This window comes from Prunus mume, linkage group LG2 (genome assembly GCF_029339155.1).
Source record: "Prunus mume cultivar Tortuosa linkage group LG2, ASM2933915v1, whole genome shotgun sequence".
In the NCBI taxonomy this organism is placed as follows: Eukaryota; Viridiplantae; Streptophyta; class Magnoliopsida; order Rosales; family Rosaceae; genus Prunus; species Prunus mume.
In genome coordinates, this window is record NC_142699.1 from 36,371,260 (window position 1) to 36,390,586 (window position 19,327).

The 19,327-nt window shown below is 37.1% G+C and overlaps 2 protein-coding genes and 1 pseudogene across 2 annotated transcripts; all 3 read left to right on the forward strand.

The window, feature by feature from the left end:
- The first annotated feature begins 978 nt into the window (after positions 1-978).
- On the forward strand, positions 979-4,885 carry LOC103322929 (uncharacterized). Its single transcript, XM_008224886.3, has 11 exons — positions 979-1,266; positions 1,705-1,815; positions 1,900-2,054; positions 2,168-2,261; positions 2,421-2,491; positions 2,580-2,686; positions 2,928-3,049; positions 3,219-3,307; positions 3,750-3,809; positions 4,240-4,344; positions 4,424-4,885. Exons 1-11 carry the CDS (start codon positions 1,098-1,100, stop codon positions 4,541-4,543), a joined length of 1,203 nt encoding a protein of 400 aa, XP_008223108.2. The 5' UTR covers positions 979-1,097; the 3' UTR covers positions 4,544-4,885.
- Positions 4,886-5,185: 300 nt separating this feature from the next.
- Positions 5,186-6,701, forward strand: LOC103322977 (aspartic proteinase CDR1-like; annotated as a pseudogene).
- Positions 6,702-6,975: 274 nt separating this feature from the next.
- On the forward strand, positions 6,976-8,430 carry LOC103322976 (aspartic proteinase CDR1-like). The gene has a single exon (XM_008224933.3). The coding sequence runs from the start codon at positions 7,021-7,023 to the stop codon at positions 8,341-8,343; it is 1,323 nt and encodes a 440-aa protein (XP_008223155.3). The 5' UTR covers positions 6,976-7,020; the 3' UTR covers positions 8,344-8,430.
- Positions 8,431-19,327: the final 10,897 nt, after the last annotated feature.

Below are 19,327 nucleotides of genomic sequence, written 5' to 3' on the forward strand. Positions count from 1 at the left end.
TTCAAGCCCTGATTTCTTGTATAATATAAACTCATCATAAAAGATAATAATTAATTAAAATCATGCTTAAAGAAATAAATAAATAAACTAAACCATGATAAGGTTAGAATTGTATGAATATATGAAATAACAATGAAAGTCATGTAACCTACAAAATGCCATAAATATTAACGAAGAAATAAGGCATATCATCTCAGAATGATTAAAGCACCAGAGCTTAATAAGATGAGAAATGAAAATATAAAGCAGGCATGCAACCAAAAGAAAAATATCGAACATGGCATTCATGCCTAAGATTAAGAAATTTTTATTTTTATTTTTAAAAACGAGCATAGTGAAGTTCAATGGTGAGTACAAAGAGAGCTCTATATCATATGATGACTCTAGTTTAGACGGAAAAGAAAATTCAAATAAAGAAATAATACCAAGAGCAGCATTGTGCTGATAACGTGTAATAAAACTAAGGAGAATTGTAGAGATCAGTAAGAGGAAGAGAAATATAGAGAATTTGTTTTGTGAACTTGTTATCTTCATCTTTGATAACTACTTATTTATAGGCTTACAACCATAGAAATTAACTCACTAAATATAGATTATAAATCATCCACGTTCCATGGATTTATAACAAAAATATACTTTTGAAAAGTAATTCCACTAATTTGCACCAACTTCAAGTAGTCGCCCTATAATTTTTGAAGCCCTTGAAAAATGCAACTAAGAAAATGTATTTGCATTTAAACCCTTTTAAATTTTATTTATTTTCTATCGCCATATATAGAGAGTAAACTTTGAAATTTCGTAATTTCAAGTTGTTGTTGGGTGTGATGATCAAACTTCATGGGTGTATATAGCAAGTAGCAAAAACTTGGAAGTGAAGTTCCACAGTAACGGTCTTAAAAAAAAAAAAAAGTTCCACAGTAACAACCATGGACCGCCGTTACACAAACACATGCTCCTCTCTCTTCCGGTCTTCCCTCTAAACCCTGATCGTTCAGTGCCTGGGCTTTCGCTCTCTCTCTCTCTCTCTCTCTCTCTCTCAAAATTCGCCGAGTTCACTCGGAGCCCCAAAATCAGACTGGACTCGGTCCTTCAAAGCCATGCAAGTGGTCTCCAATACTCGCAGGCTCTCTAGAGCTCTCAAATCTCCCATTTTTATCAAATCCGATCAATTTCTCTCTCCAGATGTCCGAGTTCTCGAAGCTCCCCTCACTTCTTTCCAATGGCGGAACTTCAGCACCGTCTCTTCGCAATACTCCTTGTTCTCTGGTAGGCTCAGCATTCGCTCATCTAATTCTCATTGCGAACCTTTCTCTTTTCTGTATTTAGTTGAATTTTTTTTTTATAACTAATATTCTGTTTGGTTGCCGAGAAATATCTGGCAAGCCAAAGCTGAACTCAAAGGAGTAAAAGTATTACTTTTGAGAATTTTTTTTCTGTGTTGATGCAGTTTCTATAGTTTATATGTTGTTTGGTTGTTGAGAAACCTGAGGAAATGAAAGGAATAAAAGGGTAAAAGATAATGATTATTGAGTCTTATGTTTCTAGTGACGAAGTTAGAGTATTTTATTTTTATGTTCTCAGGTATTCTTAACTTTTTTTCTATTTATAATCTGCGAGTATTTTTTCATGAACCAAACAAACAAGCAAAGTCTACTATATCTTGAAATCAATAATTTTGTAACATGAGGATATTGAATTATATAGGCATTACTCACGGTTATCTTCTGCCAATGGAACAACACACAATGTGCACAATGATGACATTGAGAGCGCCCTTTTCTTCTGAAGCGAGTACCGTCGAAGGTGGTTCCACAGGTTGTAGCTTTGCTTTGGTGTAAATTGTTTCAAATTGATGTTTAAGTTGTTTTAGTAATATCTTCTTTTCTTGGTTGGGTGCAGAAGTTGTGAAGGAGCTGTATGATAAAATGCTGCAATCTGTGAATATAAAACGATCAATGCCCCCCAATGCTTGGTTATGGTCATTGATTGAGAATTGCAAAAAGCATGAAGATATTAAGCTTCTATTTGACATCTTGCAGAACCTACGCAGATTTGTTAGTTCCTAATCTCTCAGCATTATGGTTGGCTCACCATTTTCAATTTGCATACTCTAAGTGAAGTTTAAGTTGTTTCTGTTGACAGTTGTATGCTTTGTTTTTGATTGCAGAGATTGTCAAATCTTCGCATCCATTCTGATTTTAATTGCAATCTCTGCCGAGAGGTTACTAAGGCATGTGCTCGTGTGGGGGCCCTCGACTTTGGTATGCCATATGAATCTTATTTTTAGGGCTCAAATTTGGTCTCTTTTTGTAAGTGAAATTCTAAATCTACAGTTTAGAGAAACCCTTGCATGTAGATTGTTGGGTGTTCAGAGTTCTGCACTTGCTGGATCTTATCAATTTATATATCTGACATTGCAGGAAAGAAGGCCTTGTGGGAACATAATGTGTATGGATTGGCTCCTACCATCGGATCTGCTCACCATTTACTGGTACTAATGAAATTGGACGTTGACCATTTAGGTTTCTCTTGTACTTGACATTTAGATGCAATAAAATCTTGCTGTAAATTGGCTGCAGATACATGCTAAAGAACGCGGTGATGCTAAACTTATGATGGAAATAATGAGTCTTTTAAAGAAGAATGACTTACCCTTGCAACCTGGTACAGCAGATATTGTTTTCAGGTATCTAGGTTATAAATTATGACTGCTTAGATAATGCTTTTACTTCTTACCTTTCAAAGTTTCATTGTGAAAAAGAACTTAAAATACTGGACAGATTTCACAAGTGGTCTCTGTAGTGGTTTGATTGCAAAGAAACAAGATAATCATTAGCTAAGGTTTTTGTTTTCTGTATGGTTTCACTTTTATATTTTTGTAACGTTCTTAACATGATCTTGAATCTGTTTTGGTTGACTATTTGCAGCATCTGTTACAATACTGATAATTGGCAGCTGATGTCTAAGTACTCAAAAAGGTTTGTCAAAGCTGGAGTAAAGCTACGGCAAACTGCGTTTGATCTATGGATGGAATTTGCTGCTAAAATAGGTTTCTACAAATTCTCTGTTCTCTTATATTATGTTTTGAGACCAAATTATTATTATTTTTTCTATCGTCATCCCCAGTAGGTTATGCTATCCTTAGCTTCAAATGAATATTATCCTTTATGATGGCATCCGGTATATTGTTTAAAGCATTTCAAGTTTCTCATTTGCAGGAGATGTTGAATCATTGTGGAAAATTGAGAAGTTAAGATCTGAGTCGATGAAGCAGCACACTGTTGCGAGTGGATTTTCATGTGCTAAGGTATTGAACCTTACATCCCTCTATTCTCCCCCCAAACTTTCCATACCTATTTGTTAAAACGAGACGGACCGGTAGCTGGGTCCAGTAAGCAATGGTCTGGAGATGGTTGATTCTACTACCAGATATGTAAGAGAACCACTCAAACCTGGTTATAGGTGGTTAAGTGACAGTTCCTCTATATATCTGGTTAAATGGCTTCTATGGAGCTAGAACCAACTAGCTCTTTGTCTAGTGGTATTTCTTTTGCCAATATCAAACGAGGTTCCAAGTTTGAATCCCCCTTTCTGTTAATAAGAAAAAGAAAAAAGAAAAAAAAAACTAGAACTTAAAAGTTTGAGCTTTGCCTCAGCATCTCCAGTTAGAGCTTTGTTTGGTATAGCTATTAGTTTCAATCAATTCACCCCATGTTTTTTTTAACTTTTATTTACTAATTGTTTTGCAGGGTTTTCTCTTAGAACATAAGCCTGAGGAAGCTGCTTCCATCATCCAAGTTCTAAATCAGGTTTGATTCCTTATTACACTTTATATTTTGATAGGGGAAATAAGTCCTACAATAGCTAATTTGAAATCTGAGTCTTTTGTAGAAATGTAAAGTCTTTAAACGGTACCACAGAATCTCTCTGTTGAATGAATGGAGCAACTATGATTCATTTCATTTGTTTATTACATCAGGATAAATGACCATATTTGAACTTTTAATACGTCTGTCCACCCATTAGTAAATTTAATGTTTGACATACAAAGAGAGAATAGCTCCTACTCTGGTTTCGCATGAGGTGTGAGTTCCATTGTTGAACACAACTCACGATTTTGGTTTCAGATTGGCTCCACCTTACCTTTAAGGACAAGATTATGATCAAACATATTTCCATGTTATGATTTTATTTCATATTTTCCTATTTGCTGATGCCATTGAGATTTATGTATGTCAGACTTTACCTGATTCAAAGAAGTCCAGCATTGTGGTTGAGCTTCAAAAGTTGGGTAGTGAGTGGCCCTTAGAGGTTATTAGGCACCAAAAGGAAGAGGACAGAAAGGTATACCATTTATGCAACTGTTTTTCTTGTTCAATAGTCTGTTTGAGAACTCAAGCTTACACGTTGTCCCTGTATCCAGGCATTAGCCGTATCTTTAACATCTGATATTCCTGCAATGGTTAGTGGTCTATTAACCACGGGATTACAAGTGAATGTAAACATTGAGGACCTAACCAGCAAAGAAGGTGTTCTTTATTGAACTCCTCGGGGATGAATGAAAATTTGAAGCTCCATGTGCTGTTCGTATCCTGTAAAAGAGAGAACCATGTGTTTTGGCCAAGGTTGATGAGCACCCCAATGATTGCTCTCCTTACAAAGGCAATGCAAGTTTTGTTGTTATGTCAGTGATTTGATTCAATTAACTTTACCAGTGTGTTTGTATCATTTCAAATATCTTCAAGCTGAAACTTCTGACACGGAGGGATTTTCGGAATGTGACATTTGATAGGTTAATTTTATACTCTAGTTAGATCTTTCAGAGCAAGAGGACCTACTAAACCCTATTGCATAGTTTCAAATCACAATTTCTGGATTTGGGCAACGTGAAGCTTTTCTTTTAATAACAATTAATGGATGGCCGTATATATCTTTTGATTTCTCAACAGTGATTCACATCCTCGAAGGTTTTCTTCAGTTTCCTTTGGCTAATTTTTCAAATGTAAACTGAAATTCTTTCTAATGTTCACTCAGCTTTTTTATGATAGTAAAAGATTTCACACCCTTGATGCTTCTCCTGAGCTATATAGTAATTCTATGATTTACATAAACAACTGATGTACCAAAGTGCTGTAAAATGGACAACCAATGCACGAAAATGCTTTGGATTATACTCCTAATAAAAGTATCAATTGGCTCATAGGTGCATAGTTTCTGCATGCATTGGGATATGGCTGTTGTTGCCTCTCTCTTTCCCAGCATTTTCTTCTTCCTGTACGCCACCTTCATTCTTCAATCCACGAGTGCTATCAGCAGCACTGCTGGTGATGGCATTGCCCTGTTTGCCTGATCCGCCGCAACTCGCCTCTTTCCCCATTATACAACCACTCCATGACCAACCTTGAGCGTATATGAGCAGCTGCTTATCGTTCTTTCTTGCACCTCAACCACATCCGCTCCCTCACCACCTCCTCTCCATCCTCACGCCAGGAATATGATATTTCTTCCAGATTAGTCCCTGAAAACGGTGAGTATATGGACACAGGAAGTGGCGTCATTTGGATAAAATGCTTACAAAGTTCCAATGTCTTTAACCCTGCAGAATCTTCCTCTTGCAGCTACTATTTGTGCGATTCCCTTTCTTGTAATGATCTAGGTGCAAGCGGCAACACTTGTTGTGGAGGCAGAGATTTTCGTGAACCTTGCTACTATATAGGAGAATATGTAGATGGTTCCACAACAAGGGGAACTCTTTCTCATGACAAGTTTGCATTTGAAGGCTCTGAGAGGGAGCTTGTAGATGTTGGACACTTGGATTTTCGCTGTTCCAACTACTCTTCATGGGAATTTGTGGGGAACCAAACAAACAGGTGCTCTGGGCTTGAACAGGGATGCTTTGTCCTTACCTTCTTAACTGGGCATAACGAAGTTCTCATACTGCATGGTGCTGCCAGACAATGAGGAATCAGTAAGCAGGATATATTTTGGATCAGAAAAACAAAGTTCTCATACTGCATGGTGCTGCCAAACTCCATTTGATCAAGAGGAAAAGGCCTACTACTATGTCACTCTGAATGGAATTAGCATTGGTGATCAAGATGTTCATCTCCCTGATGGGATTTTTAGTATGATAAGTGATGGGGAAGGAGGGTTTGTTATTGATTCAGGCACAACTTATACGATGCTTCGATCATTCGATCAGAAGCATATGACGTATTCGTCATGGCACTGCGAAAAGCCATATGCTTGCTGCAAAGGAGAGATCCGATGGAATGGTTTGAGCAGTGTTTCGAGGGAAGTTTTGAGGACTTGGACTCTGCAGGACCAGATGTTACATTTCTTTTTTATGGTGTACAATTCATGCTAACGAAGCAAACTACTTATATTGAAGTAGAGCAGGGACTTTGGTGCCTTGCCTTTACCAGGTCCAGTGAAAAGTTGTCCACGTTTGGAAATATTCAGCAGCGGAACTATTTTGTTGGTTATGACCTTGAACAAGGAGTGATTTCGTTTGCTCCAGTTGACTGTGCTACCTTCTGATCACAATTAGATGATCACAACTTGGCACGGTGGTTAGCTAGGTTAGCCGTATAGCCTTGGCCAGGAGCTTGGACACGCTTTTGTGTCATATTAGTCTTTCCCCATCTTTTGATTCCAAGACAGGCATTCACACCCCTGAAGCTTTTCTTCAGCTTCCTGCGTTTTTCCAATATGAACCATAAAATACCTAACCCTGCAACAATTCTGTCTAATGTCGAAATATTATTCACTCAGCTACTTTTGATGCAAGAGTATATCACATCCTTGATGCCTTTCTTGACCTACTTTTTTTATAATAAAAAAACTCATTCACACTTTATATTAGTTCACAAACTACATGGTATACATTAATAACTAAATCCACTCCTAATGCTGCCTTATTAATAGACAACTATTGCACCAAAATGCATAGATTACCTTCCTTAAAAAGCATTAGTTGGCTAGGTACCTTTCTGATGCAGTATTCTCATATATCAGATAATGGGCATATCGCTGCCCTCTCTCTTTTCCACCATTTTCTTCTTCTTGAACACCATCTTTATTCTTCAATCCATAAACTCTATCAGCAGCAGTACTGCTGGTGATGGCTTTTCGGTTCGTCTGATCCACCGTGACTCACCTCCATCCCCATCATACAATCGTTCCATGACCGCCTATGATCGTATACAAGCTGCTGCTTATCGTTCTGTCTTACGCCTTAACCACGTCCACTTACTCACCACCACCTTTTCATCCTCAGAACATGATATCTCTTCTAGAATAGTCCCTGAAAATGGTGAGTACATAGTGACTTTCTCTGTGGGCACTCCCCCTACCCAAGTACATGCCTTCATGGACACTGGAAGTGACGCCATTTGGGTCAAATGCTCACAAAGCTTCCCTGTCTTCAACCCTGCAAAATCCTCCTCTTACGGTCACTACTTGTGTGATTCCCTTCCCTGTGAGGCTCTTGGGGTAGGTAGGAGAACCTGTGCCGAGTTTCTTGACCCTTGCTACTATAGGGTAATATATGGAGATGGTTCTACAACAGAGGGAACTCTGTCCCATGACAAGTTTGCATTTGAAGACCCTGAGAGGAACCTTGTGGATGTTGGTCACTTGGATTTTGGTTGTTCTGACTTCTCTTCATGGCATTTTCGTGGGAACCAATCAGGGGCTCTCGGCCTGAGCCGGCAACCCCTGTCCTTAATTTCTCAACTAGGCATAAAAAAGTTCTCGTACTGCATGGTGCTCCCGGACAATGCGGGATCAGGAAGCAGGATGTATTTTGGCTCAGAGGCAGTGATCTCTGGTGGGCAAACTCCACTTCTGAAAGGAGTGGATTGGTATTACTATGTCACTCTTATTGGAATTAGCATTGGTGACCAAAATGTTCCTCTCCCTGATGGGATTTTTAACATGACAAGTGATGGGGAAGGAGGGTTTATTATTGATTCAGGCACAACTTACACATTACTTAGATCAGAAGCATATGATGCATTGATCGAGGCACTGGGGGAAGCCATAGATTTGCCTCAAAGGAGAGGACCAAGCGAATGGTATGAGTTGTGTTTTGAAGGAAGTTTTGAGGACTTGGATTCTGCAGCACCAGATTTGAAATTCATTTTTGATGGTGCCGAAGTCATTCTAATGAAACAAACTACTTACATTGAAGCAGAGAAGGGGCTTTGGTGCCTTGCCATGGTGAGGTCCAATGAAGAGTTGTCCATACTTGGAAATATGCAACAACAGAACTATTTTGTTGGTTATGACCTTGATCAAGAAGTGGTTTCTTTTGCTCCAGTTGACTGTGCTACCTTCTAGTAGGTAGTGGCCTAACCAACTTCAATAATATTTCTGATCTTTCCAGACTTTTAATCAGAAAAACATGCTAGCAAGTCTTTTTATCAACCCTTTTTTTCAGGGGAACAATAGGAAATATGAATTTAAAGATAATAAAAATTCTCAACAGAATTGTAATAATCAAATACAATAACAAATTTACATAAAATTAATGTAAATTAGTCAAACAAAATAGGGTTGAATATTTTTCATGTTGTATTTCATTCTCCAAAATAAGGTATTTATAGTACAAGGATGTAACCCTAGTAGGGTCAAACTAGGGAAAGAAATAAGGTATTACACAATATCTGTACAAAAGAAAAGAAATATAATCCTAATAAATCAGGAAATAAATATCCTAATTAAGCTAGGATCTCGCTAACACTCCCCTCAAGTTGGAGCAAAGATGTCACGTATGCCCAATTTGTCAAGCGAGTTGAGAAAGACCGTAGTAGACACAACTTTCGTAAGAACATCTTTCAATAATACTCGGATGATATAAACGGAAAGGAAATAATTTTAGCATCCAACTTATCTTTAACAAAATGTCGATCAACCTCCACGTGCTTTGTGTTGCACAAGGTTATGCGCAATTGCAATTGCAGCTTTATTATCACAATACAAATCTATGGGTTTCTGGGGTCTAAACCCAAGATCTCTCAACAATCTTCTCCACCATAGTAACTCACACACACCTTGAGCCATCCCATGGTACTCGGCCTCGACATTAGACTTAGACACCACTTTTTGCTTTTTACTCCTCAAAGTAACAAAATTACCACCAACAAATGTGAAATACCCAGATGTAGAACGTCTATTAGTGACTGAACCAGCCCAATCATCATTCGTATACCCTTCTACATATGTATGACCATACTTGTAAAATATTAACCCCTTTCCAGGAGTTACTTTCATATACCTCAAAATGCGCATCACAGCACCCATATGATCTTCACTAGGAGAATGCATAAACTGACTCACTACACTTACTGCATATGCAATATCAAGATGTGTATGAGACAAATAAATCAATTTCCCCACAAGTCATTAATAACGCTCTTTATCTGTAGGGACTTGATCAGGATACAACCCCAACTTATGATTCTGTTCACTAAGGGTATCAATTAGTTTACAATCCAACATTCCAGTCTTTGCAAGTAAATCCAAAATATACTTTCTTTGAGACAGAAAGATACCATGTTTAGATTTGGCAATTTCAATCCCAAGAAAGTACTTCAAATCACTCTAATGACTTCATCTCAAACTCGGAAGCCAGATACTTTTGAAGATTTTGCATTTCTGCATGATCATCTCTAGTCACAATCATATCATCAACATAAATAATTCAAGCTGTCAATTTACCTTTATGACGCTTTAGAAACAAAGTATGGTTTGAGTTACTCTGCACATATCCAAATTTCTTCATAGATGTTGCAAATCTCTCAAACCACGCTCTTGGAGACTGCTTCAATCCATATAAAGACTTCGGCAACTTACACACAACACCCTCCTTAGAGGTTACAAGAATACCATGAGGGAGATCCATGTAAATCTCATTCTTGAGGTCACGATGTAGAAACAAATTTTTGACATCGAATTGTAATAAGGGCTAGTCGCGGTTAACAGACAAGGACAATAGTACATGCACAGTATTGAGCTTTGCCACTGGAGTAAAGGTCTCCAAATAATCCACTCCATAGGTCTGAGTATAACCATTTGCTACCAGTTTAGCTTGTAACGGTCAATGGAACCATCAGCTTTATGCTTCAAAGTAAACACTCATCTGCATCAAACAACTTTCTTTCCTCATGGCAAAGGAACTAAATCCCATGTTTAATTCTTGTTCAAGGCATCCATTTCAACATTCATGGCATCTATCCATTTGAGGTTAGATAAAGCATCCTGCAGCTTAGTTGACACACATACACTAAATAATTGACACAAATATGATGCATATGACTTAGACAAACGATGAGTTGACACATAATAGCTAATGAGATATTTAGACTTGACATGTATATCAGGAGAATATTGTACTTTAGGTTTCCCACGAGTGGTTCATGGGGGTAACTGATAAGTTGACACAGATAGATCATTAGAAATTACCTCACTTGATTCACTATCACGAGTAGATTGGGGCACTGGCAGGGAAGATGAGGGTATTGCATCGAACCCATCCATACAAGAATCACTGTCATTATTTTCAGATATAGACAACTGGTCACTTGCTTCAGTGTGATTGGTCGTTTCGACACCGAGAGCACCTACTTCATCTCTAGATATGGGCAACCGGTCGAGTTCCAAAGGGCAATAAGTCGTTTCTTCATAGAGACCACAAGTTTCAACTTCAGATATGGGCGACTGGTCATTTGCTTTAGTGCGACAAGTCGTTTCCTTCTTGAGAGCAGTATCTTCAAACACATCATTCTCCAATCCAAGACTCTCCAATTCACTCCCCCTCTCCCTTTGAATTGGAGAGGAGAGAGAGACATAATAGGACACTTCTTTATGGAAAGTCATGTCCAAAGTAACATGCACATTCTAGGTAGGTGAATGATAGCACTTATAACCTTTATGAGTAGAAGAGTAACCAATAAAGACACATCGTAGAGCACAATGATCAAGTTTACTCCGTTGATGAAAGTAGACATGAACATAGGCAACACACCCAAAAACTTTAGGGGGCAACTTGGAGACTAAGACAAGGGAAACATGGTCACCAAACATAACATGTGGAGTCTTGAAATCAAGAACCCTACTAGAAGTACGATTAATCAAATAGGCAACAAATAAAATAGCATGCCCTCAAATATGATAGGGAACATACATGTCCAATATAAAGGAGCGGGCAACTTCAAGTAACTGACGATTTTTGCGTTTAGACACACCATTCTGCTAAGGAGTAAATAAGGTTGTAGTTTGGTGAATAATACCTTGAGCATGGAAAAAAGATGCCAAAATATAATTCACATATTCGCCTCCATTATCAGTCTGGAATACTTTGACTCGAGCATGAAACTGAGTAAACACCATAGTACAGAACTCTGGAAGGATGGAAGCAACATCATGTTTATTTTTCAGCAAGAAAACCCAAGTGAGTTGGGTATAATCATTAATAAATGTGACGAACCAACGAAATCTGTTCAAAGTAACGAGAGCCGAATCCCACACATCAGAATGCACTAAATCAAAAGGCTTGCAGCTTTATCACTGTCACTCAAAGGAAACACAGTGTGATGACTCTTGGCCAAAATACATGTATCTCACATAAAACTGGACTCATCCCAAGAGCGGAATAAAGATGGAAACAGACGCTTAAGGTAGCCAAATGACGGGTGTCCCAAGTGACGGTGCCATAACTAAATTTGTTGTTTGTCTTTGAAACTGCAACTTTGAATAGCATTAATGACACGATCATGAACTGGTGCAAAAGGCAATGTCAAATAATATAACCCCCCTATCCGTTTACCAAGCATAATCATCTCGTAAGTCTTGAGATCCTGAAAAGAGCAATGCGTATAATAGAAAGTAGCAGAAACATTAAGTGTATCAAGTAATCGACCAACAGATAACAAGTTACAATGGATATTGGGAACTAGTAAAGCACGAGACAAGGATAGAGTATGAGTGAGAGAGATTGTGTCATCACCAGTAATTGGAGAGGGTAAGCCATTAGCACTAGTTATGTATGGGTCACGGGTGTTACTAGACAACTCATCAAAAAATTTAGCATCATAAGTCATATGATCAAAAGCACCAGTGTCAATTATCCAAGTATTGGAGCTAGTATCTGAAATAGAATTAGAAACACACAAATTTGTAGAGGCAGCAGTAGCATCACCAACAATGAAGTTATCACCCATGATTGCAGCAGAAACTCAATAGATCACGGCAGAGTATACAATGGAACATAACAGATACATAAATACGACAGATGCACGAAGACAAGAATGGCACATACGACACTACAACACAACACACAAACCCAAGAGGGCACACACGACACAGGTAGAGAAAAAAATATAGGGATAGAACACGGGTGGGCACAACACACAAGTCACCAAAAAAATTGGCTCTGATGCCAAGTCAAACAAAGTAGGGTTGAATATTTTTCAGGTTGTATTTCATTCTCCAAAATTAGGTATTTATAGTTGTTGAAAACAAAAAAAAATTATAAGACAAGGAAAGGAGCCTAGGATAAAAGCCCAAGACGTGAAGGTTGATATTTAAGGTTGCTGATTGTTCCTTCTAGAAATTAAAAAGGGAATAAGGTCAGTTTTCAAAAGAAATATAAAATAAAACAAATAAAAAAATAAAAGGTGGGAAGAGATCGTGTTTATCCTTGGCAACTCCATTCAGCGGAGAAACTGCCCACTTAGCAAACGTGCTTCCCCAACTGCTGTTCATCTTTTGCCTATAAAAGACATGAACGTACAGAGGTAAAAAAAGGAGGAAAGGGGGAGAGATGCTAAAGGAAAGGGGGAGAGGTGCTAAAGGAAAGGAGGAGAGAAAAGGAAAAAAAAGGGAGGAGGCCTGAAGGCCACAAAGGCAGGAGAGGCAGCCGTGAGGCTGGAGAAAAAAAGAGCTTATGAAACATAGCAAACCAAATGCTCCAAATCAATGAAACTGCTAGTTTCAATTCAAGAAGGTGAGCCACTTCAGTTCAACACCTTTATATTTTTGCATCTTCAACAAAGTTCCTCCCTGGAAGTCTTTTAGCTTGGGTATGAAACCCACAAACCAAATTATATGGATTATCAATCCATCATGGGTGGCAACCCACAATCAAACAAATGGATGGCAATCCATGCTTGGGTATAAAACCCGCAAGTCAATAATGCTCTGCCGAGCGAACCTCCGTGCTTGGGTATGAAACCCATAAACCAAATTATATGGATTATCAATCCATCATGGGTCGCAACCCGAAAATCAAGCAAATGGATGGCAATCCATATTGGGTAGCAACCCACAAATTAATAATGCTCACGAGCGAATCTCCATACTCTGCTGAGCAAATCTTCATGCTCTGCAGAGCGAACCGCCATGCTTGGGTACAAAACCCATAAACTAAATCCATTTTGAGTGTCAAACTCATAAACTGAATTCTCTTGGAAGATCCTCTTGTCCTGTTGTTGTTAGGCACCCAGTCACAACAAACAAACAAAAAAATAAAGGAGGAAACCAGCCCCGTTTTGGGAGGGTTTGGTGTTGTTTGCATACAGACGCAACATACTAAGAAAAACAGGAAGATGAGGAACAGCCACGCTGGTTGGAGAAATGCTTGGTGTGTGCAATTAAAAAACAAGAAAGATAGACTTGCAGCCACGTCTTGAATTCTTGGCTTGTTGTTGCATATAGCAGCAACAAACAAAAAAATGACAGCCACCTAGAAAGGCAGAAGACGAACAGCAACATACAGAAAGAAGAAAAAAGGGCCAGCCACCAAAAATAAAAAAGGAAAGAAAGTGGCTATACGCCACTGTGTTTGTTGCTGGGTTAAAAGGAGAGAAAGGGCCAGCCAAAAGAAAACATGAGTAATAAAAAAAAAGGAAAAGAAACAAGGCTTTGAAAAGGGCAGGTGCCATGCCTTGAATTCCTTCTCCATTGATTGTTTGCAAACAATCAAAAGCTGCACTGGTCCTTTCGTCACAAAGACCACAGTTGTGAACCAATTTTGTTCATTGGTCAGTCAAAATATCTAAGGCCCAAAATAGAATAATGGGCTGTCAAAAATAATTGCCTATTAACTCTCAAAAGTCAATAGTAATTAATGGGTAATCCAAATAATTACCCATTAAATTTACAGAGACCCAAATTGCCTATTATATGGTTCACGAATCAATTTTAAAAAATCATCATAGCCATATTTGGGTCCAAGTGCAAATGTCAATTGTAGAAAATTAGTGGCTTAATCAAAATTGTTCATTATTTTTCTTGGATATTGACAAAAAGAAAAATGGTACAAAACCATCTAATTTTCCCCATGGGTTGTCTACCCATACAAATTTCATTGAGATTAAATTCAAATCTCTCAAACAGAAATTCTCAATTAATGGGCCACACTGACCCATTAATTTCCAATTTTTCTCATTGGTCATCTACCCATGAAAATTTCATTGAGATTAAATTCAAATCTCTCAAACAGAATTATCAATTAATGGGTCATACTTACCCATTAATTTTCAAATTTTGGAACTACGTCGGTTTGATCCCGCCAAGGGTACGTAGGCAGTCTAACATTCCGATAGACCCAACCGCAACTAAATTTGAATCCCTGGTTTTATCCTAACCAAATTCGTCCACACTTACTCATTAATTTTCAGTTTTTCTCGTGGGTCATCTACTCATAAAAATTTCAATGAGATTAAATTCAAATATCTCAAACACAAATTCTCAATTAGTGGGCCACACTTACCCATTAATTTTCAATTTTTCCCATAGGTCATCTACCTATGAAAATCCCCAAATTATCTCAAAGATACAAATTATAAATTATTGGGCCACACTTACCCATTAATTTCTAATTTTTTCTCGTGGGTCATCTACTCATGAAAATTCCAATGAGATTAAATTCAAATATCTCAAACACAAATTCTAAATTATTGGACCACACTTACCCATTAATTTCCAAATTTTCCTATAGGTCATCTACCTATGAAAATTTTCAAATCGTTTCAAAGACACCAACTCTAAATTATTGGGCAACACTTACCCATTAATTTCCAAACTTTGGAACTACGCTGGTTTGATCCCATCAAGGGTACGTAGGCAGTCTAGCATCCCAATAGACGCAACCGCAACCAAATTCTCACCAATCAAATCTCCACACAAATCAATTCCGAACTACGTTGGTTTGATCCCTTTGAAAGGGTACGTAGGCAATCTAGAGATTCAATCTAAATGCAACCATCCCAAACACAATTCCATATCGAACCCTTGGTTTATTCAGCTAAATTCACTCAAACACAACTCAATCAAATTCATTCAAATTTCTCCTTTTGCAATGAGTCATTTACTCATTGCGAATCTTTGAACTACGAGTGACTTGATTCCTGCAAGAGATATGTAGGCACCCTATGGTTGAACTTGGAAGCAGTCGCAAAACCAAACACATACATTCTGTTTCTTTATGATGGAATCAAAGGGTTTTCCCTTGTAGCGAGGGATTGTAATTAAGAGATTTGAGTCTCGAATGGGTCCAACGTAAAATAATAAAACCCCATTAATTGATTAGTGGTGATGAATTTATGTTGGGAGGTTCATATTTTCCTTCAACATAATTTTTTCCCATTAATTGATTAGTGGTGGTGAAATTATGTTTGGAGGTTTACATTTTTCTTCAACAATAGTACAAGGATATAACCCTAGTATGGTCAAACTAGGAAACAAGATAAAATCCTAATTACACAATATCTGTACAAAAGAAAAGAAATATAATCCTAATAAACTAGGAAATAAATATCCTAATTAAGCTAGGATCTCACTAACAAAATTAACAAATGCAAATAGAAATACTGACAACTTTAGCGATTGAGGCTTGCCAAAATTGCGATGTCCTAAAGACAGATTTCACCCCTTCTCTTGTGCTCGCAGTTCTATAGGTGTCCATCTCCCAGGATTCAACAATCGATAATCCTAAATTGAGCACTTCAATTTAAGACTCTGACAAACCAATTATATATTTGTATTCTCAAGATTAGACTCAGAATTGATCAAAAGAGTAAAACTAGAGCATTGGGGAATACTCTAATTTTTCGCGGGTAAGAACTAGTTGGATAGCCATACAACACGGGTTTTATATAATTAACCCAAGTCACCTTTGGAATAATAACAGTGGTTGTTCACTAAATGACGCCACTTATGCAAAGGAAAGATGCAGCTGCACTTAGTTCAATTGTATCGGATGCAACTTTTCATACTTAAACAAAACAACTATTTTCATTCACATATTAAAATTTAAATATTATAATATCTAATAGATATTATAATATTAAATTTCCAACAATCCCACATGAATGAAAATTAAAAGAAATTGAGAGTACTTGCGGAAAAGAGATGCATCTGAAGAGGTGTCTTTTGGACGTGAACCTATCATAGTGAATACCTATCGGATTTACTTGGTGACGCAGTGGATATAATGAACTTGAACCGTTCACCGCAATAGTAAAATGAGAAATATGAATCACACATCTCCAATCCTAATATATTATGGTTCATTCGGTTGTGTTCATTTTGGTCCTGAACAAATCCCAGATTCATGAGAGCTTTAGAGAACTTAGCCATCTCATTCTCATAGAAGCGACCCCACTTCTACTCTCACATAGGTGACACATTGATTAAGAATAGTCTGCTCTATTCCTCTTATTTATAAGATATCAGTATCATTAAACAAAAGTACCCTTTATGCTTCTGCAGACAACACACTTCTTCCACCATAGGAATGAGGTATAGTGTGTTAACTTCTTTGAATCATGCCCAATCGGTTTTCCTATTGAACCTAGACCATGGGATCTCTAATAAACTAGGTTAGGTTTCCACCCGGCCGATTCATTCAATATGTTGGCTTTAACCTCATTTCCCTTGATGCTCAACCACTCTCTAGGCCAACCTTTTAAATTTTGGATCCACTAGGTTGACTATAAACTGTTCCATTTTATGAAATTATATTCATTTGAGAGAAGATGTTTTCAAAAAGTCCTCCATACGTTTGTTGGGACTTACTAAGTAATTTGCCAACTCTTTGGTAGACTTCCCCCACATTTGGGGTATTTATAGAGTCTTTAACCTTTCTATATCCTTAAAATAAAAGCTTACTCATCTCTTTAAAGAGCAAATTACTTTTCCATTCTTACACGAATATGAGATTACAAAGATAGTTAAATGACCCCCCACAATTCTCTTACAATTGTGGCTGCTATTAAACTACCAATGAATTTACATACCTTAAGAACTTTGTAAATTACATCTAGTGCAATTTTGTAATGGACCCCCACTATTTCGATTTCTCATTGTTTCCATTTAATGGAAATTGTGATGGATTCCTTCATACAATCCATTATAGTTTGAAGCTTCACAATTAGAAACTACAGTCTTTAAAAAATAGGCCTTAGTCCCCACATTTCAGTTGTAGTCTTAACAAGACAGAAGTATACCACGTTCCGGTCATCTCAACACTTACTCGGAAGTATTTTTCAATTGTGTTTTTCAAATTTAGACAACACACTGACTTGCTTTCCCTTCTTCAAAAAATTTGCAAAACCAAATTTATGCAATCTTTCTATATGGAATCTAATATGCCAATTGCATATCTGCATATTAACCCGAAGGTTGACATATACAATTATGTAAACATAAACATATCTCTTCTACTGGGGCTGCACCATTAGTGTAAGTTAACAACCCATTCAAATCGAAAGCAACTTGCTGCTTTCTTAACATCACATCCATGATCTGTGTACAAATATGTAATATGATTTCTCTCTGTACAAAAGAATTGTTCGCCAATTTTGAATAACATACATGCAAATATATATCTGTAAACAAACTTTCAAAATATATGGGAAACGAGTCTCAATTATTCAAACAGACCCCAACGATTAACAAAATAGTTAACTTGTTCAACCAGATGGGACCACGTGCCCTCATCCTCAAAGTCAATTTGATAGTGATCACATCAATTATGCTATTATGTATACTGAATATACATCAATTAGCATAACAATCAGCCCCCACCAAAATGTAATTTTCCATAGAAAATCACAGATACTGCTATAGTATGACACCACTCACTTGTTCTGCTCGTGTGTGGTTGGGTGACTTGGTTGAAAGGTCATGCTTTCAATCGCAGCAATACTTAATGAGATACTTTCAAAACGAACTAGTTCATATTCCAAATTGTTCCATATTTTTCTGTCTTTAGACTGTTGGGAAATTCAGAATTGTAATAATCAAATACAATAACAAATTTACATGAAATTAATGTAAATTAACAAACACAAAGAGAAATATTGACAACTTTAGTGATTGAGGCTTGCAAGAATTGCAATGTCTTAAAGACAGATTTCGCCCATGCCCTTGTGCTCGGTAGTTCTATAGGTGTTCATCTTCCAGGATTCAACAATTGATAATCCTAAATTGAAGCACTTCAATTTAAGACTATGACAAACCAATTATATATTTGTACTTTCAAGACTAGACTCAGAATTGATCAAAAGAGTAAAACTAGAGCACTAGGGAATACTCGGATTTTTCGCGGGTAAGAACTAGTTGGATAGCCATACAACATGGGTTTTTTATAATTAACCCAAATAACCTTTGTAATAACAACAGTGGCTGTTCAATAAATGACGCCACTTATGCAAAGGAAAGATGCAACTACACTTATTCAATTGTATCAGATGCAACCCTTCATACCTAAACAAAATAATTATTTTCATTCACACATTAAAAATTAAAAATTATAATATCCAATAAATATTATAATATTATTTTCCAACACCTTTGATTTCACCCTTAAGAAAACAGAAGCCACAAGATCGAAGACCTATTTGTCCTCTATATATATATATATATATATACACCCGCCCAGCGCCTATGGACCACGTGTCAAAAAAGTAAAGCCATGAGGCTACACGATTTTTGAACAAAATTAGGAAAAAAAGAGAGTATAGCCGCACGGCTATACTACTTTTATGGAAAACTGGGTATAGCCGTGCGGATATACCATTTAAAAAATGTATATTATCTTTATTCAACAATATGTGAGAATTATGAGTATAATACGTGAATTTTGTGTCTTATTGAAATTTTTGTAAAAAAATATGTGTATTAAACATGAGAAATACGTGCATACGTGTATAATATATTATTAAATATGAAAGTGTCAAAATCTTTCTACGGGTAATAACTCTGGAAAAGTAAAAAAATCAAAAGGGGAAATAGAGACTTGAGTAATAGCCTAATAGTA